This window comes from Bipolaris zeicola, assembly GCF_000523435.1.
Source record: "Bipolaris zeicola 26-R-13 unplaced genomic scaffold scaffold_48, whole genome shotgun sequence".
Lineage (NCBI taxonomy): Eukaryota > Fungi > Ascomycota > Dothideomycetes > Pleosporales > Pleosporaceae > Bipolaris > Bipolaris zeicola.
Window position 1 is genome coordinate 79,143 of NW_006912097.1, and position 21,961 is coordinate 101,103.

At 50.5% G+C, this 21,961-nt stretch overlaps 8 protein-coding genes across 8 annotated transcripts; 1 reads left to right on the forward strand and 7 right to left on the reverse strand.

Annotated features, from left to right (window-relative positions):
* Positions 1-480: 480 nt before the first annotated feature.
* COCCADRAFT_92576 (uncharacterized protein) lies at positions 481-2,049 on the reverse strand (the record flags this gene model as incomplete). Its single annotated transcript, XM_007712723.1, has 2 exons — positions 481-1,744; positions 1,793-2,049. 2 exons carry the CDS (start codon positions 2,047-2,049, stop codon positions 481-483), a joined length of 1,521 nt encoding a protein of 506 aa, XP_007710913.1.
* Positions 2,050-2,626: 577 nt separating this feature from the next.
* COCCADRAFT_35621 (uncharacterized protein) lies at positions 2,627-3,445 on the reverse strand (the record flags this gene model as incomplete). The annotated part of the gene is made up of 1 exon (XM_007712724.1): positions 2,627-3,445. One exon carries the CDS (start codon positions 3,443-3,445, stop codon positions 2,627-2,629), a length of 819 nt encoding a protein of 272 aa, XP_007710914.1.
* Positions 3,446-3,770: 325 nt separating this feature from the next.
* COCCADRAFT_92601 (uncharacterized protein) lies at positions 3,771-4,604 on the forward strand (the record flags this gene model as incomplete). The annotated part of the gene is made up of 3 exons (XM_007712725.1): positions 3,771-3,828; positions 4,066-4,142; positions 4,248-4,604. The coding sequence occupies 3 exons, from the start codon at positions 3,771-3,773 to the stop codon at positions 4,602-4,604; spliced, it is 492 nt and encodes a 163-aa protein (XP_007710915.1).
* Positions 4,605-4,867: 263 nt separating this feature from the next.
* Positions 4,868-6,751, reverse strand: COCCADRAFT_92542 (uncharacterized protein; the record flags this gene model as incomplete). Its single annotated transcript, XM_007712726.1, has 1 exon — positions 4,868-6,751. The coding sequence occupies one exon, from the start codon at positions 6,749-6,751 to the stop codon at positions 4,868-4,870; it is 1,884 nt and encodes a 627-aa protein (XP_007710916.1).
* A 598-nt stretch (positions 6,752-7,349) lies between these two features.
* COCCADRAFT_25152 (uncharacterized protein) lies at positions 7,350-7,959 on the reverse strand (the record flags this gene model as incomplete). The annotated part of the gene is made up of 2 exons (XM_007712693.1): positions 7,350-7,694; positions 7,789-7,959. 2 exons carry the CDS (start codon positions 7,957-7,959, stop codon positions 7,350-7,352), a joined length of 516 nt encoding a protein of 171 aa, XP_007710883.1.
* Positions 7,960-8,411: 452 nt separating this feature from the next.
* COCCADRAFT_25153 (uncharacterized protein) lies at positions 8,412-10,544 on the reverse strand (the record flags this gene model as incomplete). The annotated part of the gene is made up of 1 exon (XM_007712694.1): positions 8,412-10,544. The coding sequence occupies one exon, from the start codon at positions 10,542-10,544 to the stop codon at positions 8,412-8,414; it is 2,133 nt and encodes a 710-aa protein (XP_007710884.1).
* A 1,923-nt stretch (positions 10,545-12,467) lies between these two features.
* On the reverse strand, positions 12,468-18,589 carry COCCADRAFT_92551 (uncharacterized protein; the record flags this gene model as incomplete). Its single annotated transcript, XM_007712727.1, has 3 exons — positions 12,468-14,517; positions 14,569-18,420; positions 18,564-18,589. 3 exons carry the CDS (start codon positions 18,587-18,589, stop codon positions 12,468-12,470), a joined length of 5,928 nt encoding a protein of 1,975 aa, XP_007710917.1.
* An 811-nt stretch (positions 18,590-19,400) lies between these two features.
* COCCADRAFT_35627 (uncharacterized protein) lies at positions 19,401-21,386 on the reverse strand (the record flags this gene model as incomplete). Its single annotated transcript, XM_007712728.1, has 5 exons — positions 19,401-19,531; positions 19,601-19,815; positions 19,901-20,638; positions 20,849-21,280; positions 21,343-21,386. The coding sequence occupies 5 exons, from the start codon at positions 21,384-21,386 to the stop codon at positions 19,401-19,403; spliced, it is 1,560 nt and encodes a 519-aa protein (XP_007710918.1).
* Between the last annotated feature and the right edge of the window lie 575 nt (positions 21,387-21,961).

The following is a 21,961-nucleotide window of genomic DNA, read 5'->3' on the forward strand; positions in this document are numbered from 1 at the left end:
CATTGCAAAAACCTAGACTGTCATTTTTTTGGAGGACTTGCGCGGGTAACACTCGAGGTTTCGAGAGAGCTCCGGGGGTACCCGCAACCCGTGGTGACTACTTGACGCCAGGGCGCTAGTACAAAAAGCGACCGTGACGATGTTCGCGTAAGCAAAAGGGCCGAAGTTATATGAAAAGATGGGTGGGTTACATATCTGACTGACAAGGGGCTTCGTGAGAGCTTGGAAGGACTCATACGAACCCGTAGTGTGTTGCAGCGCCCTGTCGAGTCGGTGCCAAGCTCTTTGGCGTACAGTGGCCCTCTGTATTCAGTACAAGTAGAGCTTACTGTATACTAATATACAATTGAATTATGTGTCGAGAGTGAGTAAGAATCTCTAATGCTTTTGAGAGTGGAATTAACCAACCAATGGATATATAACAGTCTAGTGCTCGTACTCGTTGAACCACTCTTACTTTACAAAAAGTCGCATCGGAGATTATAGAGTGTATGGTTCTTGTTTCCAAGATACTCTTCGCTCGTCTCTCATGCGATCGAACCTGATGACACTTTGTAATAAGACTTGGGCACCCAAAGCGCAGTCTTCCTCCTTGCAAAATTCCCGGGGATTGTGGCTCACGCCTTCCCTGCAAGGTACGAAGATCATGCTCGTCGGACAACGCTTACTCGCATACACGCTATCATGTCCAGCACCAGATGTCATTTCCATTGAGAGATGAGGCCCGACAATACTGCTCGCGGATTGGCGCACGGAAGCAATGCAATCGGCGTGGAATTTCGTCGCTGGGCTGTCAAAGTCCTCCACGATTTCCACAGTGAGCGGTAGGCCAGATGTACAGCCGTAATTGGAACCTTCCACATCTTCGCCTGCGGCAATCTTAGGAAAATCGCGAAGGATCATCTCTTTCATCTTTTCAACTACTTCATCCTTTGGAGCACGGATATCCAGGCTAAAAGTCACTTCTCCCGGGACTGTGTTCGTAGAGCCGGGCTTCAGGTTCAATATACCTGTTGATGCTAGTGCGTTGTTCGCGGTAGCCAGACGGTGAGAGTGTAGTATCATTTTGCTCGTCGTCAACAGAGCATCTGCCCGTGACTTGAGATCGGTAGTACCAGTGTGCGTATCTCGCCCCTTGACTTTGATTGTGAACCATTTGTACGCCTGAACCGAGGTGACCACACCAATCTTCTTGTTTGCCATCTCCAGCAGCGGACCCTGTTCGATATGTAGCTCAAAGTGCGCTGCCATAGGCGTGGCTTCGTAACTAGCTAGCACGTCTCCTAAGTAACCGATACGTTCGAGTTCAGACTTCATGGTTGCCGTGCCTGGATGTACTTCACGAAGGTTGTGCGCAGTCTCTAGTGGTATAGATCCTGCCCACACTCCACTTGAAACCATAGACATTGGGAATCGAGCGCCTTCTTCATTAGTCCAATTTACTACGCCAACGGGATACTCCGTCTCAGTCCAGTTTTCGGCAAGCACTCTCAACATCTCGATGCCGGCAGTGACGCCAAGAATACCGTCATACCGTCCACCGGTTGGTTGAGTATCGAGATGGCTTCCGACAAACGTCGGTGGTTTATCATTCCTCAGCCCCGGCCGGACTGCGAATGTGTTGCCCATATTATCGATGGTGACTTCACAACCCAACTCTTTCGTCGTCTGGACAAACCAGTCACGTGCAGCCTTATCAGCATCGGAGAGTGCGAGCCGATTCATTCCAGTTTCTGTCGGCTTGCTGCAATTGTCAGTCTGCAATAAGCCGCAGATGTTCCTGAATACTCACTCTCCCCACCGCTCACCTATACCCCATTGACAACTGTGGTGGATGTCATCCATCAATCTTGCTTGGTTGACCTTGAGTTCTTTCATCATGTCATCATTCATTTCCTTCGTCCTGATCTGCCATCTTGGCGAATTGGTAAAGCTCCTCGCATGTTCTTGCCCCACTCTCGCTATTACACTTGGTCGTGTGCTCAGAGCGGGGTAGCGTCTGCACGCGTTACGAAGAGCAACAGGGGCTCTGCTCGCCAGGGAAGCCATTGTGTAGTAAGGGAGAAAGAGTAATGGGAGTAAAGGAAGACATCACGACGCGGCTCATGGAAGTCGGCGTGTAAAGGAACGGGATGGCATGATAGGCGCCCTAGATGTGGGGAAGGGGCGGGTCGGAGAGCCGATAACAGTAGTCCGGTATCATGCCGCTTTCTGGGATACTTGTTGCCCGTCGGCCAATACCGAGCATCTGGCGGGATAACGGTCATGCGTTGAAATAATTCGACAACTATTGGTGCACATACTTGATATCTGGATGATAGCAATACGCGGTAGAGCGAATGGTCATTCTCATCTGCACGATTGGTCCTATACATAGCCAATATAGCCTAGCTAAGCCGAAGTCCGTCAAACAAAGTAATATAGAGCTAAACTTAGCAAATTCAGTGAGCCATCGGCAGTTATGTATAGTGTTCGTGAGCGGTAGCTAGAGAGGATACTTGGAGCTATGAACTGAGAATCATGTAATATTGGGTATCTACAGAAAATAAAAAGCACAATTCCCAAGCGCCGTATTATGCATAAAAAATCGAATCACGTCGAATGATGCAGTCAAACTGGGAGGAATTCAGACAGCCCTACCTTTTCCTTTGCCCTCGACAACGGGCTTCGCATCCTCTTCAGAGACATCGTCGTCGTCTTCACTATCGCTCATAAACTCATCATCCTCATCGTCCCAGCCAAACATGGTCCGCTGCTGAACAGGCTTTGATGCCGAAGCGGCTGGCTGAGCCTCTACTTCCTCTTCCTCTTCTGAGCTCTCTCTCTGTGCCATCAGCATCTTCTCAATAGCCTCGCGGGTCTTGTTTTCGGCCTCCTCTTTGTTCTCCACCCACTGTCCATCTAGACGTGCTGTGCCCCTGCTGTGTTGCAACTCCTCCTGCTTGCGCTCGGTGCTGGCGACAATGTCTTCTAATTTCTTTCGACGCTCCTCCTTTTCTCTCCGCTCCATCTCAGGCTTGATAGCTAGATATTCGGCAAGTGCCTTCGCCTCGGTGACTGTCCGCAGACGCCGTCCGTCAAGGTTGCGAGAGGATCCGTTCACGTCACCCTGCTTCTTCTTGCGCGACGACATGCGGCCACCCTGAGCGCGCAAGATGGATCCGAAACCACCCTTTCCACCGCACAGAGGTACAGTCAGGCGTAGTGACAGAAATGTGTCGGCTGGCGAAGAGAGCAGTGATGAGACGGGGGCTTCATCATGGCAGACTGAGCGGCGCGAGTTTGTGGTGAGGATGTAGGATGAGTTCTGAATCCATGGTGCGCGTTCATAGAGCGTTTCGTAGATGGAGCTGAGAGGCGCACTCTTCTCGGTAGCAAAGGCGATGTTTTGACCACGGATGCTGTTGACGATGACCGTGACAGGCGACTCGGTGGCGACGTCCATGATGACGGTTTATCGTGAGTGGAGTTGTGAGTCGGAGTGGGGTATATCCGTGTTTTTCGTTCGTTCCAGTAGTCGGATGCAGGTTGATGTTGTTATTGCTGTATGCTAGTGTTTGCGTGTGTGTATGTGGTGTGAAGGCTGGATTGGTATTGAAGCAGGCGGCGGTACTAAAGACCTAGACGTGCGACTTGGCATAAGTGGTCATAGCGCCTCGCTTAGATTAGTCGCGCACCCTTCCGTCGAAATGCCTACGTCCGGCGAACTTCTACTCATCGACCTCACCAACCAGTTCAAGCATCCCCGAGTCTTTTCGCAAACCGTCAAGATGCTCATCCCCAAGGCCGACCGCAAGGCGATCCACGAGTTAGTCCACCTCTGCAACCGTCCTGGGAACTCGCGCAGTCGAGCTCTGAGTTTCGCATGAAATATTCCGACTTGATTCCTGAGCTTCCCTTGGCCTTTCAGTATATTCAATTGAATCAAACGGCTGACAATTATTTCACAGGTACCTCTTCCGAGGTTAGTATCCCCGCGCATTCGAGCCATGGCTATGGCACAATTATACATTTTGGCGGCTTTGCTGCACACTACAAGGATAGGCTGACACACGGTCACCACAGAGGGCGTACTGGTCGCAAAGAAGGACTTCAACCTCCCCAAGCACGGAGAGATTGACACCAAGAACCTTTTCGTCATCGTACGTGTTATTCTTCTACTTTGAAATCAATTGATTTGCTAACTCTAGACAGAAAGCTTGTCAGTAACATGTGCTACACCGCAACCCCACGTTGGTTCCTAACAGTCAGCAGGCCAGTCTTTGACCTCCCGCGGTTACCTCAAGACCCGCTTCTCATGGCAATACTACTACTACACCCTCACCCCCGAGGGTCTCGACTACCTCCGTGAATGGCTCCACCTCCCCGCCGAGATTGTTCCCCAGACCCACATCAAGCAGCAGCGCTCTGCTCCTCCCCGAGGCATGCTCGGTGGTGACGACCGTGAGCGCCGTGGCGGAGGCCGTGGCGGCCGTGGCGGTGACCGTGGCGAGTACCGCCGCCGTGATCAGGGCGAGAAGGGTGAGGGCGGTGCTCCCGGCGAGTTCAAGCCCGAGTTCCGTGGTGGATTCGGTCGTGGCCGTGGTGCTGCTCCTGCTTCTTAAAGCAGTTGAGAGGGCTTTTCGGAGTAGGGCTAGATATCGTTTCATCTTCATGTCGGGCTTTACTGCATAACAAAATGGGTTCGGATACGGCGAAATGACCGGATGATACTACGAATGGATCGCTTGTCTGAGTTGCGATGTCGCAGTCTTAGATGACCGTGTTCTCAATGATACCCCATACGCTTCGGTGATTCTTCAATTGTTTTTGTCATTACAAGTTGTTCCATGACCACTGTCGGGAAGAGTCGTTGCAATCAGTCTCTTCAATGTCCGCCTTTTCCTGGCTTCAGTAACCCATCCCCACTGTTCATCCACATACTCCCTACTTGCTCAACACTCAACCCACTCATCTCCTTTTCAACCAATTCCTTCAAGAAACTCATTCTCTTTTCCATCTCCAAATCACCGCCTTGCATATCCCCTTCCTTATGTACTACCTGCCTCCTCCCCACCACTGCCACATTCCTCGTACTAGGAATCCTCAAATACTCCTTCTCAACCTCAAACCCCGTCTCCTCCGCCAAATGACACACCCACGAGCAAAGACTCGCATACGCCGATGGCTGCTTGTTCTTCTTCCGTGCCTTCTCAGTCGCCGGGTCTGCAACAAGGTGTTTAGCATGCACCGGCGCACGGAACCGTGTGCCGCCTAGATCATGGCTGCAGCATGGTATAGCGATGAAAGGTGAGGAATTCAGATATGCGAGAAGAGGAGTCCAGGGTGTGAGTTCGTCGGCATGATTGCTGATTATGAAGGTTTTTGGGGGCAAGATGCCGCTGTGGTGGGGTGTCGTTGTTGTCGTGGACGAAAGGGTTTCAGGCGTGATTGGTGAAAGAGAACGAGAGGCTTGGATGATAGCTGGTACGAGTAGCATTTCCTTGAGTTTTTCAGCGTGCGATGGAGGGAATGTATCCCAGGATTTTCTGCTGCGCGCGTCGAAACCCCAGCCGGACCAGCCTTGGGTGGTTAAGATGGAAACGAGGAGGCCGTTACCGCAGCCGATGTCTACGAAGCCGGGGAAGTTTGATTGTGCTGCCTTCTTTCTTTCGGATTTAGATACTTCGTCGTCGGGTGCTTCGGAGTTGGCTTCGCCGCCGTACATGTCTACCCAGAGTTCCTCAAGAAAGGCGGCGATGCCTAGATCCTCGAAGACATGTTTCTCGGGTGGTGTTTGCTCGATCCATGCGGTGATGAGATCCTTTGCGTATTTGCCCTTGAGATATGCATACGTGTCTTGGAATCGTTTTTGTCCGATTATCCGATCATGATGCACGCGTTTCCTGTAGCCTGCCTGTCGACCGCGCGCATGCTTGTGTATGATCTCTGCAAGCTTGAGTGCTGTGCGCTCGAGTCGATTGTCCAGTGGTACTTGAGGAAAAAGGTTGTAGTAGACGGATAGCAAGCCCGGTGACTCCAGGCCAGAGGGTTCGTCAGATTTCGTAGGAAAATACGTGTACAGGATTGCCAAAGCGCGGACTTTGGGATGGTAGTAGGGAATCGCTTCGGCACCACTGTCGGTGTCGTCAACATGCGGAATGTAAATGACCATGTGTCTTTCTGCCTTAACCGTCTCTTCTTTTTCTTCATCCACAGTAGTCACCGTGATATCCTCTTCTGAAACAAACAAATGACAAGTCTGCATAAGTGCATCGTCCAACTTAGGATTCCGTGGCACCAGTTTCCGCACAACTGTGTAGTCAAGTGTGTATCCTGGCAGTCCGCCTCGGATTAGCCGTGGCCGGCATTCTGGGCGCAGGTGCTTGATGATGTTAGCGAGTTCCTCGGGCGTCTCGGCCTGCGGGTTGAATGTTGCGTCCGTGAAGCTGGTGTACGAGAGCTCTGCACGCGAAAGATGCGAGGCGGTGAGATTGGGGTTTTCGAGTAGATTATGGCACACGGAAAGAAAGTGGTCAGGCGTGAAGTTAGCGGGTGCGCATTGTATGGGGGTCCACAGATCGGAAGGGAGTCCAGAGGGGATCTTGGGCCATGAGGTGGTGTTGTAAGGTGCGAATTTTTCGCCTAGGATCTCTGGTGGAGAAATACACGGTACTGCTACTGTTCGCTGTGTTGCTGGCGGCGTCTCTTGTTCTTGGTTTTCTTGTGTTACGCTCTCGTGATCTGGGACTTTTGACCTTTCCTGCGCCATGACTCCTTGTACCACTATCTCTTTCTGATTTGCAGTGACTTTTTTCTTTCCGCTTGTGACTCATATAATATGTGAAATATTTGTCAAAATACGGTTTTCGGACTATGTGTTTCGATAGAAAAGTTTGTTGACACAAACATGGCAGCGAATCAAGCCATTGTCGCGCAAGATTGTTATTGTAAAGATGGTGTTTGTGAGTAAGCGTCGAAGCGATCAAATTGGACATTAGCCCCTCCACTGTTTTCCTGGTATGAATGCAGCCACACCATGTCCAACATAACAAAACTGCAAAGTCAGCGTTTTGGGATTTTCTAGCAAACATATTTCGGTAACCTCTGTTCTAGTCGTTGTCTCGAGTGATGCTCCTAAATATGTTTTTTAACGATGCTGTATGCCCATGCATTTTGTCCTCTTGATTTGCATTTCTGTACAGAAAACTCGTAGATAGCTCGACAGAACCGAAAATAATCTATCATATCTCTCTATACATGTCCATGTACAGCATACCGTCTAATGATAACCTATACTCGTCAAATGAACGCAGACAGCAAAAAGCGCCTTATCGAAGTCCCATCACACCTTGCTTTTTTTAAGCTTTTCACCTGCCATAGTAATGCGCCATCTCAAGTCCTGCCCTCTTGAACCCACACTTGACATAGAACCCCTCGTTCGCCTCTGAGCAATCCAGAATAGTCTTGTAGCACCCAACCTTCTCCGCGACGAAATCCAGCGCTTGGATGATTCTCAGTCCGAGCTTCTTGCCCTGCTGGTCTTTTGCAACCGCAATATCCTCGATGTGTCCGACAAGACCGAGTTGGTGGATGAATTTGCGCTCGACGATAAGGGCGCCGGTACCGACAATGGCGTTGGACGAGTCGGTGATGCAGAGGAGGAAGTATTCATCGTTGCGGGCGGACATCCAGTCATAGCGCTTGTTCCATTGCTGGAGAGAATACGTATTAGTTATACTAGATTGTAAAACGAGAGTGGTCCATTTCCTTGTTTGCTACGTTTTGTAGAATATGCATGTCACTTACCTCTTCAGTTATGTCACCAACAGTAGTGAGTACACGTAGTACATCCAGGAACCCATTTGCGTAGTCCTTTCGCTCGAGGGGTCGGCAGTTGTAACCTTCTGGTAGAGCCTTGAGCACTTCTGGAGATATAAGATCGGTGCTAAAGAGCGGGCCTTCTCCTGCTGCAGACATTGTGGTGGTTGTATATGTCGGTGTAAATTGGCGGTGATTCCGAGGATTGTTTATATGCGTCGCCTCAGGGATGGCAAAGGATTATATAAAGCAAATCGCAATTGAAGTGTCAACAAGATTCTACAAGCTCAGACGAGTACAGTTTCTTCCGCAGCGAAGATGGGAGAGCAGGGCAAAGAAATAACGGGCGTGGTTGGCTTATCGATACGATTGGCGGTGGGGCTTGGCATTACCCTGAACAAGACGAATGACGACGGATCATTTCTACCCTCGGACTCAACACCAAATTAGCCGCAAAAGAAATTCTATATTTAGAGCAATACAGCCCCGATACGAGACTTTGCCTTCATCGTCCGAAACATGATCGGTATCCACGACATCGCGTTAGATCATTACTACATTCTCGGATCCCCCGACTTCACTTTCTAACCACATCATAACTCGTGGGGCATCTACGCCCGCAACGACGCCCTCATCATCGTCTCACAATCCAAGTCATCATGTTCTAGCACCACGCCCACAATCTTCGCCAGCGCCTCCATAAGCCGCATATTCTGTCTCTGTAGCAGCATAACCCGTTCCTCCAGTCTTTCCGTCCTACGCACTGAATCCTCTTCCTCAAATCCCTCATCGTCATGCGCATGCATTATAGCGTCGTGAAACGCATCTGTGGTACATGCGGCCACGTCAACAAAACTGTCGCGGTATTTCCCTCTGATATTCCTGCTGTAATAGCCATCAGGCGTTAGTTTACGTTTTACGTGCTGTGAATCTCGCAGTTTATGAGCTCGTGCTTGTTCATGATAAGTCATGTGCGGCTCAGAGAAGGAGTGCATTGCTGCTTCAGATGATCCGTATAGGATATGCTGTACAGCAGAGTTCTCAGGCGGACACAGCGTATCTTCCTCGAAGCCGTTGGACGAGACATTGCGTGTGTGCTGTTGACCCTGGACTGGTAGCGCTGGAAGCGGTTTGACTGTCATATCGCATTCGTTTTCCGTCGTTGGTATCACAATCCGCAGGTGTCTTACGCCCCCAGACGTTTTCGTCTCGCGCACCCAAGCGGGGTTAATAGGTGTCTGTTTGGCTATTCTCTCAGGAGAAGAACCTCCTCCATGTGCCGGTGCCTGCTTTTTTCGCTCCTTCGGTCGAAAGAATTTGATACTCCTTTTTCGTTGGCGGAGTTTAGGGTGCTTGGACTCCGTAGGCGATGGTCCGGTATGTTTGAGATAATAGCTGAGATCGTTCAAGCCAAGATTGGCGTTCGCGGTGAGTGCTTCGTGACTGAGGATTGGTGGCGCCAGTCGGCCTACCGGCGGATGGTCTCTCTGTTCTGCTTTCCCTACATCAAGGTATTTCGGGCCTCGCGCTTTATGTTCACCGTTCCGAATATGAATCTTCCTAGACAACACATCTTGTCCATGGTCTAGACTGCCGTTTTCACCAACCGCCGGCAAAGAAGGAGCGATATGAAACGGGAAGCCTGAAGGTATGACGCTCTTTGGCCCTCGATAGAGCAGTGCTGGTAATGCCTCGCGCATGTCCGATTCTTCAGCAGCATAGCTCACATATTGTTTCCTGACTGGTGCAGAGATTGATCGCTTAGGTAGTTCAGGAACAAGCATCTCTCGCGAATCAGACGAGTACGCATGGAACGTCTCAGAGGTTGAAAACGGTTCGCCAACCTGGCTGTCCAAATACTCCTGCGTCACTCCAAAAACAGCCACATTCCCAGCCTGTTCGATCTCTTTCTGTGGCAGTTCACCAATGACTTCACGGCTAGCCTTCCGCCTGTTTTTGGTGCTCAGATGCTCCAGTGATGCATGTCGTGAAGCACTCCTCGAATCCGGCGCAGTGACCTTGAACGATACTCTGCGACCTGAGTACTTTCTATCCGGGGAATGATCGATTTGCGGCTTCGTACTCCAACCACCGACTTCATATCGTGTATACCCAGAAGGCAAGGCTACACGTGGCTCGTACTTGAGAGCTCTAGCCACTGGAAGTGAACTCGAGCGTTGAATCGGCTTTACCGATAATAGATGATCCTCTCTTGACGATGGAGATGCTACCTCTTTCGAATCGAGCTCTACCGGAGTCGCAGGAAGAACAGAAATCTTGTAGTCCCCTTGACGCGACTCTGCTGAAGAACTGTACCCGCATGGACTCGCAAATATAGTACTCTCATCAACCGACACGGCGCAACCAAACATCCTATGGCAGGAGTACTTTTCACGGGAATGCCCTAGCGATCCATATGCATCCATTGTCCTGGGCGTTTGCATTTCGTAACTCCTTGGAGTGTGATTGAGAAAAGTCCCTTTCCCCCTCTTCTGGGTCTTAACCTCATGTTTGAAAACTATTGGCGGCGAGAGGTCGAGGCTAGCCGGTTGCGTGTCTGCAGTGGTCGGTGGGGTATTTTCGTCGAACATTGAGGATGTTGATATGCTCTCGAACGAGCCTGATGTTGTGCTTGTGCGGTTACGGGTGTCGTAGAATGTTCCAGCGTATTGAAGGGCATTCCACCCTGTGTGACCGAACATGGGGAACGAATTCAGGATTCTCTCTGTAGATACGGAAGACATTGGCGGCGGTAGTTGTTTTGGCCGGAAAACTCCGAAGTGAACGGTCGTGACTGCTGGACTCCTTCTCGGACCGGTATCAGAGCAGACGCAGGGAAATGCTTGCTCGGTAAGTGAGACTGATGAGAATCTAGTAGCCCAGCAGACGCAGTGTTTTTGTGTCTCAGGATCTGACTGGACGAGTAGTACCCGTGGCGTGCGATTGTTTTACGGAATCTCACTCTCTGGCAACCGACACCTCCTTTGGACCTATACTTCCTGCAAACAATTCGCGGTCTCTAAACCAAATGGGAAAATAATCATGCAATGCACTCTTTCCGCATACGCGTGTAAACAAATCGCTTCTCAATTTCGTAATCGTACAAAAAAAGACAGGGAGCTCAATCGTCGCACAACAGTGTATCAAAGGCAAAACCGACAAGCAAACAGAGTTTTAAACAATGCAGCAATCGCATAGACACAGATATATCTTTTTTCGACGTCTGAAACAGAAATAGTGGAAATGAGGAAATGAAGCCAAAAAAAGAAAATAGTCGACGCAGAACACGAAGCCGAAAGAAAGAAGAAAAACGAAAATCAACTACCGTTACCTATCCAAATTCAGACTCCCCATCACCACAGTAGTGAATCCCATACAAACTTCCATCTCTCACCGCAACATTTCCATACTCTCACTCGATAACAAAAAAAATAAATAAACTCCCTCATCATCGATCCCTCAAAAACACCAACGCATCACCCCAGCCTCCCCTCCGATGCACTGATCCCCCATCGCGCACAGAGTCCCACGAATCCACGGTACACATTTCCATCTACGAAATCGGGAAAGCGCAACAGAAAATCGTCAGCCGTATGTAGTTACTCGTGCCCCGGTCCCCAATCCTTGGTAGCCACACGACGTATGTCCTTTTTGCTTGTTCCGGCAGCAAAGACAAGGAATAAACGTTAGCCCCGGTATCTGACGCCTGCCAGATGCGCGAAAAAAAACATTGAATTGTATAATGCTGGAGTAGGCAGAAGAAAGGAAAGGGTATTTTGAAATGGGGGATATGTAAGGGTGAAAGGGGGGGGAGGATTGGCGTGTTTGGAGGAGTTGCGTGGCGAAGATGCAGATACATACATACATACATACATACTTTTACTGTCATGATGTTTTATTGTCAGCGGCAAAGATTGCGCGGGTGACGCATGGGTTGAACAACGCATGAACCAGGCAAATGCATCTAGGAAGACAAGGGGGGGACCAAGGAAATCGGTCGATGCAATTCACAACAAAAATTCACTCACCCCCCCCAGCTCCCGACCCAACCCAGCCTCCCAGATATGGTTAACGATAAGTAGCTGCCCAAATAGAACAAAAAATCAGGCTTATGGCATTCCCCACACACACATATATATATACGTGCCTACCTACCGGGGCGGGAAGAATGCTTCAACTACCGTACGTAGCCAGTTTCCTGCAAAAAAAAAAGAAAGGCAAGACAAAAGACATATAACCCACGCACCACCATCTGAACCTCACACTTCCCCGATCAGCGGCGCGGATATCATCGCAGCCGTGCCAGAACGATCGGCTTGCGTGGCTTCTTTTCACATGGCAAAAGTTTTGAAATCCCCCCCCCAAAAAAAATCAAAAAACGGCATGCTGACCCATGTTGTCTTTGTCATGAAAAAAAAACAAATAAGAAACATATGCAGTACGTATCAAATGTGGCTAGTATCTAGATAGAAACCCCACACTCGATAAATATTGTCCGCCCCTCACCCTCCCAAGAAAGCGCCAGGTTAATGCCAATACACTCGCTATTTCGTACACATGGACTTTGACAAAACGCAAAAGAAAAAAAACCCCCCGCCCCCCGCTGCCCCTTCTTGCCGCACGCTGGGCCATGCCCATCTACTATGCAGCGCACTCGAGTCTCCAAGTTACCCTGTCCTTGGTTTCTTATTCTTGATAAAAGGATTCGCCGGTTCGCGGGGGCGACGCCGAATTTTGGGTTTGGCCATGGACATGCCTCCAATGACGTCGGTTGGAAGCGGGACGGCGCTACCGTTTGCGGCGCCGCTGCCGTTGGTCGCGTCTGCACTTGTTGATGTTGTGGAGTTTTGGCGGGATGGGTCGGCGAGAGCTGGGGTTGAGCGGCCACTTCCGCCGTTCATAGGGGTTGAGGCAGCGTCCGAGGCGATGTCATCCATTTCGACATCGCTGCTTTCTAGTTTGAGACTGTCTACGCCGTTGGGTTCTTGGTCGAGTTTGCGCTTGGTGTGTTGGACAAGCTTGTGCTCGGCTTTGATTTCTTGTTTGATTTCCTGCTTGATCTCTTGCTTGATGTGCTTTGCGTCTAAGCTGGATGAGGTGCTGGCGGACTGGTTGCTTCCCGATCTGCTCATGGGTTCAGACTTGACTTCTGACTTGACTTCAGGTGCAGGTCGGTTGGGCTGCACGTATCCTTCCTTTGGTGCAGGGAACTTGCTCGAATGCTGGTTCAGCATCTTTGGAACGTCACCATCGGTAAACCGGTTCCTCTCTTTGGCATTGACAATCAGTTTGTTCCAATACTGTCCTCGCTGAAGCGATTCAGAGTTACCGAGAACCCAGAGAGATGATTTGGCACGCGTAAGACCGACGTTCATACGACGGATGTCCTGAAGGAAACCAATGCCACCTGCTGGGGAAGCTCGCACGCAAGAGAAGATGATGACTTCGCTTTCACGACCCTGAAAAGCGTCCGTGGTGTTGAAATCAATGTTTTCGATAATGCTCTGGCCGTATACCTGCATAAAACTCTGCTTCAGCTCACGCAACTGACTCTTGTAAGGCGTAATGATGCCGACTTTGCCCTTGAAGTCGTAGTCGGGGTAGTCAGAGGTCAGTCGCTTATACAGTTGCATTGCAACTTTGATTTCAGCAACGTTGATAAGCGAATGACCCTTTGGCGCAGCCGCCTGCTGACCTTTGACATCGAAAAAGCGATATGGTCCAAGGACCATGCTTTGATGCCACGGCTGCTTGCGAAGCCCAGCCATGTCACCACCATCCAACAGCCTGCCATCGTAAAAGGTCTGGCTGGGGAACAAACTGATTTCCGGATGCATACGGTACTGTGTGTCTAGCAAATGCACATCGTTTGGATGATTCTTCTGCATACGAACGAACAAACTTTGTTCGTACTGGAAGCGCGCCGCTTCTTTAGAGAAAACAGTTGGAGGCAATTGCTTTGGATCTCCGACCAAGATACACTTGGCGCATCCGTACTTGAGGGGAATGAGTGCGCTCATCTCCACACACTGGGCGGCTTCGTCAACAATGACGGTTTCGAACTCAATGCTCAAACCCTGGAACATTTCGTGACCTGATCCGCTCAGCGTTGCACAAATGACGTGTGCCTCATTCAACACTGCTTCTTGGGCTCTTCGTCGGTTGAGATCGGCATTACGGCTGGCAAGCTTCTCGTCGTCTTTTACGTTGTCAATCTTTGTTCCTAGAGCCGTCTTTTGTCTGCGCAGAGCATTGATGTCTTCTTCAAGCTTGGCGGCAGCCTCACCCTTGACCTCGCCAGAGTCTCGTTGCTGGTAAGCTTGCTTGAGCTGATCTGAGATCTTCTTGTGGTCTTGGAAAAGCTTTTGTGTTGCCTCTTTATCCTTGCTGTCCGATGGATCGACACCTAGTCGCTGGTTGACAAGCTCCTCAAGTGTCACATCCTGCACACTAGCTTTGATAGCATCACCTCGTCCCAAACGCACAATGTTAACTTTACGCGAATCGCCATTCAGCGTCTTGATTCCGTCCTTGAAACGCATCACCAACTCGTCAACGGCTGCGTTACTGGGCGCACAGACCAGCAACTTCTTTGATGCAGCCTCTGATCGCTGCTGGCCAGGAACAGAAATAGAAGTACCGCGATTGCGAAGGCTGTCACTGAGTATGGCTCCTACAATTGCAGTAATGGTCTTGGTCTTTCCAGAACCAGGGGGACTGCGATGGTAATTAGCATTTGTAGTAGTAAACGAACATGTGATGACTTACCCTTGGATCAAAGTGAATGCATCATTGTCAATAGCTGACTTGATGGCTTTCGCTTGTGCAGTATTGACGTTGTAGTTGGAGATGAGCGGCTGGATCTGACTATCCTTGTAGGTGAGGAGTGGAGACGGTTTCGCCCGGATGATCTCATCGCATAGATCATAGTACTGAAGACCCTTGAGCGCACCATATTCACGTTCAAGAGGAGTGATGGACTGCAGCTTAGTACCGAGTAGGGTGTTGTTTGGCTGTAGCGCCGAGTTCAGTGGATTGCCTGGTACGACGCGGTATGAGACTTCAATATGTTGTTGCTTTCGTTTCACACGGAACACTCTGGCGAGGCAAGTCGGTTCCTCAGCTGAGGGATTCTTTGACTGCGAAAAGAGAATAATGTCACCTTCAGAGATGAACACTTCCCTGTTCTCGACATGTGTCATAGTGCTACCAATCTCCTGGAACATATCGACAGCAGCTCGCGAGGTGATTCGTATCTCGTATGGCCTGGCTTGGTTCTCCTCGCGAGCTTTGACAAAGCCTTGCCACGCTTCAAGGGTTAGAAGCGGCTCGAAAGTATTTTGGTAGTCGTTGGGTGTGCGGAAAGTATTGAGGACCTTGGAATACAGCTCTGGTCTCGACTTTGGGGGAAAGTCGCCCTCGTGAAAGTAGTTCCAGCTGAGGATAGTACGGTGTAGACTACTAAGGTCAGGTGCCAAACGAGCACGCATGTCCTTGGCAGATCGTTGAGCTCTCTTCTTCTTCGTCGGCATTTGAATCTTGACTTCGTTGACAATGTTTGTTCTGGGTCCGGCCTTGACCTTTTCTTTCTTGATGCCAAAGAGATCTTCGTCAATGTCGCCCTCTTCATCTGATGACTCGTCAGATGAATGCATCAAGCCTTCGCCCTTTGCAGCCTGATCTTTGCCCAAGACTCCCAAGCCTTCCAATCCAGAACCAGCTTCAGCAGTGATGCCCCTAGCCGCTTTGGCTTTGGCAACCGCAGCGGCCTTCTCCCTCTCTCGTTTCTCCTTGTCCAATTGCCGCTTGCGTTTAAACTCAGCTTGCGTAGCATTCTTCTTGTCTTCAGCAGCCTTCTGTGCGGCTTTTTCTGCAGCCTTCATCTGCTCTCGTCGCTCTTGGAACTTGCTAGATCCGGAAGTCATACTAGCAAGCAACTTGGCCTTGGCATCAGCTGGTGACGATGAAGTAGCACCAGGAGCCATCCATTTGCTGATGGAAACTTGCTTGGGCTTAACGGGCTCTTCTTCTTTGACAAGCGGGCGTCCAAGATGCTCTTCCAAAGCCTGTTGGAGCTCAGCCTGCTGCGTATCGCTAAGCTTCGCGCGCACATCTCCTGAGAGCACGCGCTCCATGTAGGAGAGCGTATCAGCATCAATCTCAATAGATACCCGATGTAGCCGGACCAGAAGCTTGCTAATCAGCGTAACGGATTTACTCGACAAAAACTCGTCGCGAAGACGCAGCCATCTTGCTAAGCCTTCCATAGCATTTGCGGGTCGTGCTAGTAGCTCTTTGAGCAACTGTGTTTTTGACGTGGTCTCCTCGTCGTCTGTGGAAGGAGGTTTCAAGGCAGTTGCGAAAATGCTGCACTGGTCAAACAGAACATCAGCAAATTGCATAGTGTCTCTGCAGAAATCCATCATCATGGCCTTGTCATAGAAGCCCAAATTACTCCAGGCTTCGGTCGTTGCAAAGATCATAGTGAGTGAGTCCCAAAGGTTCTCCCACAGGTTCATCGTCGCCGCGGCGTCTCCGGATTCGTATTCTCGGCCACGCAAGATACCGTCTTGAGTGTTGCAAATGATGTCGATGATATCGTTGCAGGTCCTGATCATACTGGGCACGGGAGAGAATGCCTTCTTTAACCTGACCTGCCGCACTGAATCTGAGATACCTCGCACGACATGCCTGTAGTGGGCCTTCAGGATGTGTTGCAGTGCCCCGCGGCGCTCTTCTTCTCCACTGATGACCTTCAAAAGCTCAACAGCGGAGTTGCGGGTATCCTCCGTTGATGAGAACATCAACGAGACAATTGCACTGGCTGCGGGTTGTTGGCCAAACAGCGCTTGCAGTAAGGCGGGCTCGAATTCAGACATCTTCTCCACGACATCGGTAATAGATTGAGACAACAACCTAAAACGATCGTTGAAATGGCGCACCGTCGGGGGCACTTTGTCCACGCCCGACTTCATCTGCAGAGGTTCAAGGCCGATCAGGCCCCTCCCGGCAATGAGCATATGCGTTGCGAGTTCCAAACTGTCGGGCCCTATTGCCCTCAAGACAGTCTTCCAGATAGGACTGGACGGCGGTGTCTCAGTGGGCGATGGCTGCTTCGCAGATATCAATTGCCTCTCAATGATCAAAGACTGTGCCTCGAGCTTGAAAGCATGCTCAATGACCGAGAGTGCTAATTGAAAGTCCCCTTGGTCCTGTTTATTGCCCTTGAAACGCTTCAAGTTCACGACAAGTGCCTGTATATAGGTAGATAGCACATCAAGCATGCTGTTGACGGTGGGCTGGCCAACAAATCTATCAATAGTCTTGCCTTCTCCCATTTTGCGGAATGCATAGTCCAGTACTTTAAGACCTTCCCTGTAGCAATATTCCCTGGACTTTTGCGGGTACTTGTCTGATTGAAAGCGGCCAAGTAGCGCTTGAGCAAAAGGCCGAACCGCTGGTCCAAGATTTGCCAGCTTAATCGATTCAAGAAAAGGCGGTATCCAGGCAAAGGCAGAATGAAGGTTGTTCATATTCTGCTCCTTATCTTCCGCTGCTGCTAAGAGTATTTGGTTGAAAACGGGACTGTTAAACACTTGTTCAACCACGGTTGCAATAGACGGGGTAACGGCGTTCATGCCGTCCCAGTAGTCGACGGGAGACTTTTCGAGTAGTTGCTTCATGGTGGCAATCAAGTCCAAGAAGCCCTCTGATTTCAGCGAAAGGTGGTCGAGCATCAACCGATAGAAATCTCCATCAAGTCCTCGCAAGGATTCGGTAATGAGATCTCTGTCCATCTTTGCGACTATGAGTCGCACGCCACTCCAGAAAAGTGGTACCATGGAGATGTCGAGGTTGTACATCTGAATCTTCATCATGGCACTTGTGACGTAGTCCCGCACAGCCCAATCCCACTCCGACTTCAGCATAGTGCGCTTGAAAGTAGACCACGACTCTGTCGCCCATTTTTGGCGCCGCTCGACCCTGCTGAACAAGAAGCGCGTCATGGCTGGAAGGTATGTCTGAACTTTTAATCGTTTCTTCGTTTGAACCATGTCGAAGGGAGCGTCAAAGTGTTTCTGGAGGAGCTCCTCGTTCCGTATTAGTGCATCGCAGCTCAAGGCTTCAAAGAAACCATAGGTGCATTCGTTCGGCAGCAGTCGTACTGAGCGTGTTTTCGGTTCGGCTTTACGGAGGATTTCGGTCGCCTCGTCCAGGCCCTTGTGTATGCGTTGCAAGCATTGAGCATCCACCACCTCTAGAAATGGGCCAATGTTCTCCTCGTCATACGAGTCGAGCAGACGTGTCCGCCACTCGGCTCTGGACTGATGGAAGACCCTCACACAGACATCGCAGCTCTGCATCAGGTGGTTGAGCCGGCTGATCAGCCATTCCTTGTGTGGTGCCGCCTCCTCTCCATCAAATGCCAATATCTCCGTCGCCTTGAGTGCCGTCCATTTCCGCTCCTCGGCTGCCTGGATCTTTACCCTGCGGTCTTCGAGTTCGGCGGGGTCGGTTTCCGGTGGGTAGGCAGCGATGTCTTCGTCGTAGTAAACAGATCCATCGTCGCCGATGCGGGGACAGAAGAGATGCTGGTCTTCAGGCAGCTCTCGAAGCTCGCTGCAAGGAGCCAAGTCAGCCATGGCCTGTCAAGGTGCACAGAGATGATTGAGGAAGGAACACATGGCGCAGGCTGGTGATCAAATAGACTGCGACGGGTAAAGGCACGACATGTGTGGTCCTCTGCGCGTCTCACTACTTACTTTATCTTCTCGAGTATTTCCGCCATACTCTCTCACCAAGACGCTCACTTGGGACGGAATGCCCTTTCACAAGTCCCTATGAGATGCCAAGCCGCAACCCAGCATTGAACGCGCCCAAGAGTCCTGTTGACTTTTTTTCAAATGCGCACCTGTGTCTATCTACAAGGCGATGACCTATCAATCGTGCCAGGAACCGAGGTACGGACGCTCGCTATCAATTACCCGGTGCGCGGCACCGATTCTGGGTCAAACGTGCGAGGGCTGCTGTGGGTTGCAAATACGGGACTTGGGAATGTGTTGTCAAAGGAGCGTCGGTGAGAGAGCGGGTTCAGTTGGAAGAGGGTAGGGGTCGGGGGCGCCGGTTGCGACAGAAAGAAAGAAAAGGCACATATGATGGGACGTCGGTGCATTGGAACAAGGCCCCATGCAAACGCGCGACGCGGCCTCTGCTAGCGCCCCGCGTCCGCGTTCCTGAGCCTGCCAAGCCTATTACGCTTCCTGTTCTATCCCCATAGCAACTCTTTATCATGCATTGCACAGTTGACTTGAACTGAGATTGTTGGATTGGGATCGTTAGATGGGGATATCTAATCAGGTAATTTCAGACGTCAGAGTTGAGGTCACGAGACAGACACTAGTACCAATGTCACAATATGCACCACACTTCTCTACAGCATGTTTTTACATTATGATTTTCTCTGAACTCACTTGACATTGGACCGTAATAAATCCAGGCTTCTTCTATTAATCCATGACAAACGTTTCGGTCATCGAAATGTCAATACTGTAATACCCAACGCCACCTAAAAGCATTCCACTCTCCAACTACCATCCCATCTAACCGTCCACACCCCTCCCTTGAAGCACCTCTACCTTTCGCTCCTCCACCGTACTAAAATCCTTACGTGCGCTAACCAACCAATATACACCCGCAAAAGAAGCAACAATAACATATACCACAGAAACATCTATTCTCAAATCAGCACAATCCACTGTAATACGTATCCAAGCAGATAACTAGGAAGGGGTGAACTCACAATTCATATTACCCGGCTTAACAGGCTTCGCATAAGGGAACGAGTACATGACAAGCGTGAACAGCGTCCAGACAAGCAACACAACGTTTGCAACCGCACCCCAAGGACCCAGCCAAAACGGGCCATGATCGATATTGTTACGACCTCGAAGCAAAAGACATATAACGGGGATGGCGTAGCTGAGGTACAGAAGAACAATACATGCTGCGATCATTCTACAACACATCCCGTCAGTTCAGTCATATCCACGTGATATGAGAAGAAAGAGAAGGGAGAAAGAAAAAAAAAGGGAGAACTCACGAATTAAACGCCGTCAAAGACGCCAGATACAAACACCCCATGACAGCCACAACCCCACAACTCGCCGCATGCGCATAAAGCGGTACATCCAGCGCCGGATGCACCTGCGCCAACCACCGATGCCCCGGCACACCCCTATCGCGCGCAAAGCTCCAGCAAAGCCGACTCTGCCACGTATGACTCGCCACCAAACACCCGAGTCCTGTAACGATAATCAAGCTCTCGAGCACAATAGCGCCCGCGGTACTCTTATCCAACGCACGATAAAAAATCTCGAGAATAGGGACGCCCGTTGCCGAAGCACTGATATCAGCAAAGTCGCCTACGATGGAGAAGAAGATGGCGACGGAGAAGAACCAGCTTGTTACGAAGCCGATGGCTACAGTGCCCATGATGGCGATGGGGACCATTTTCTCGGGGCAATGGATTTCCTCGGCGAGATGCGTGGCGCAGTCTAGACAGGCAAAGGCCCAGTTTGTATTTACGAGGCCGACGATAAAGGCGATGCCGTTTTCGCTCCAGCCCGTGTTGTTGATGAAGGTGGCGAAGACGAAGCGGGCGTGTTGGTGCGTGGGTGCTACAGCGGGGACGGTGATGAGGATGACGAGGAAGGACACGAGCGAGGTCCAGAGCGTGGTGCTGCCGACCGAAGGCAGGATCTTGCCGTAGCAGTTGAAGAGGAAGCAGAAGAGGTTCGAGAGTTGGTAGGCTAGGAAGACGTGCCAGGTTTTGATCGTGCTTTAGCATGCACAGTATACTTAGTACTTCCTTCTTTCTATCTCTCTCTCTCTCTCTCTTTCATATAGACACACACACACATACACACATATCTCTTCATCACATGACATTTCATTCACCTCCTCCCCCCCCAACATAATCAAGAAAAGAGAACAAGGAAGGGGACGGGATATGGGGAAACAAGGAATATAAAAAAAAAATCAAACTTACAACTCAGGATGCCCCAACTGCCAACACCCCACAACCGCCCCCCCAACAGCCAACGCAACAGACGCACTCGTAAACATAGCCCCCCACCACGCCAACCACCCCGTAACATAACTCGCGCCCCTCCTCCACCTCCCCGGCGCCAACACCCCCGCCCAAAAATACTGCCCTCCTGCATTCGGCATCGCACTCGCCAACTCACTTAGACTAACTCCCACCGCCGTCGAAATCAGCGCAATCAGCAAAATCCCGTAGATAACGAGGAGCGGACCGCCAGAATTGATGCCGGTGATGAGGGCGGCCGAGATGCCGAACCACGAGTTTGTGATTGAGAAGCCGACGCCGAGGACGGACCAGACGGTGTATTTGCGGCGCATGTCCTGCGTGTAGCCCATTGAGGCGAGTTTGAGGGCGTCGGCGTCGACGGAGGTGAGGCTGGGGGGTGATTCTGCGTCGTGGGTGGCGGCAGCGGTGAGAGAAGCATCGTGGGTTAGGACCTCCTTTTGCGTTGGGGCTGGGGGTTTGGTTTCTGATGAGGCATTGCGTGTCATTCTTTCAAGTGGGGAGTAGTAGCCTAGCAGCTAGATGAAAGAAGGGGGGGGAAGAGAAGGGAAGAGTAAATATGTTTTTAGAAGAAAAAAAAGCCAATGGATCAAGTTGCTACACGATTATCCTGGTACAGAATGCTTTTATGCATGGTGCCAAGTGCGGGTTCGCGGGAGGGGGATCATTAAAGCTTATATGCCGGCTTGCAGGACGTAAGAACTCATCTTATAGGATGCTTCGGCACTATTATGGAGGGGAAGGGGGGGGAGAGAAACAAACAAGTCGTAGATAAGGAAGTAGCAAATCATCGTCGGTCGAGCTGATAAAAGGAATTATACATTTGTATTGGTTGCCGAGCTGTGCACAGCTTTCGTTCGCGCTTACTATGGTGTGTGGTGAGAGAGTCCAGGTCCCCTACTAGCACGGGACAATAGGGATGGCGTGCAACTTGCGCGAATGCACAAAGAGCTGGGCTATACAAGCAAGGTGAGTTTTTTGACCACGGCTTGATATTAAGCGAATCCTACTTTATGAGCAAAGCTGAAAGCATGGACTACGCGAAGCAGCTGT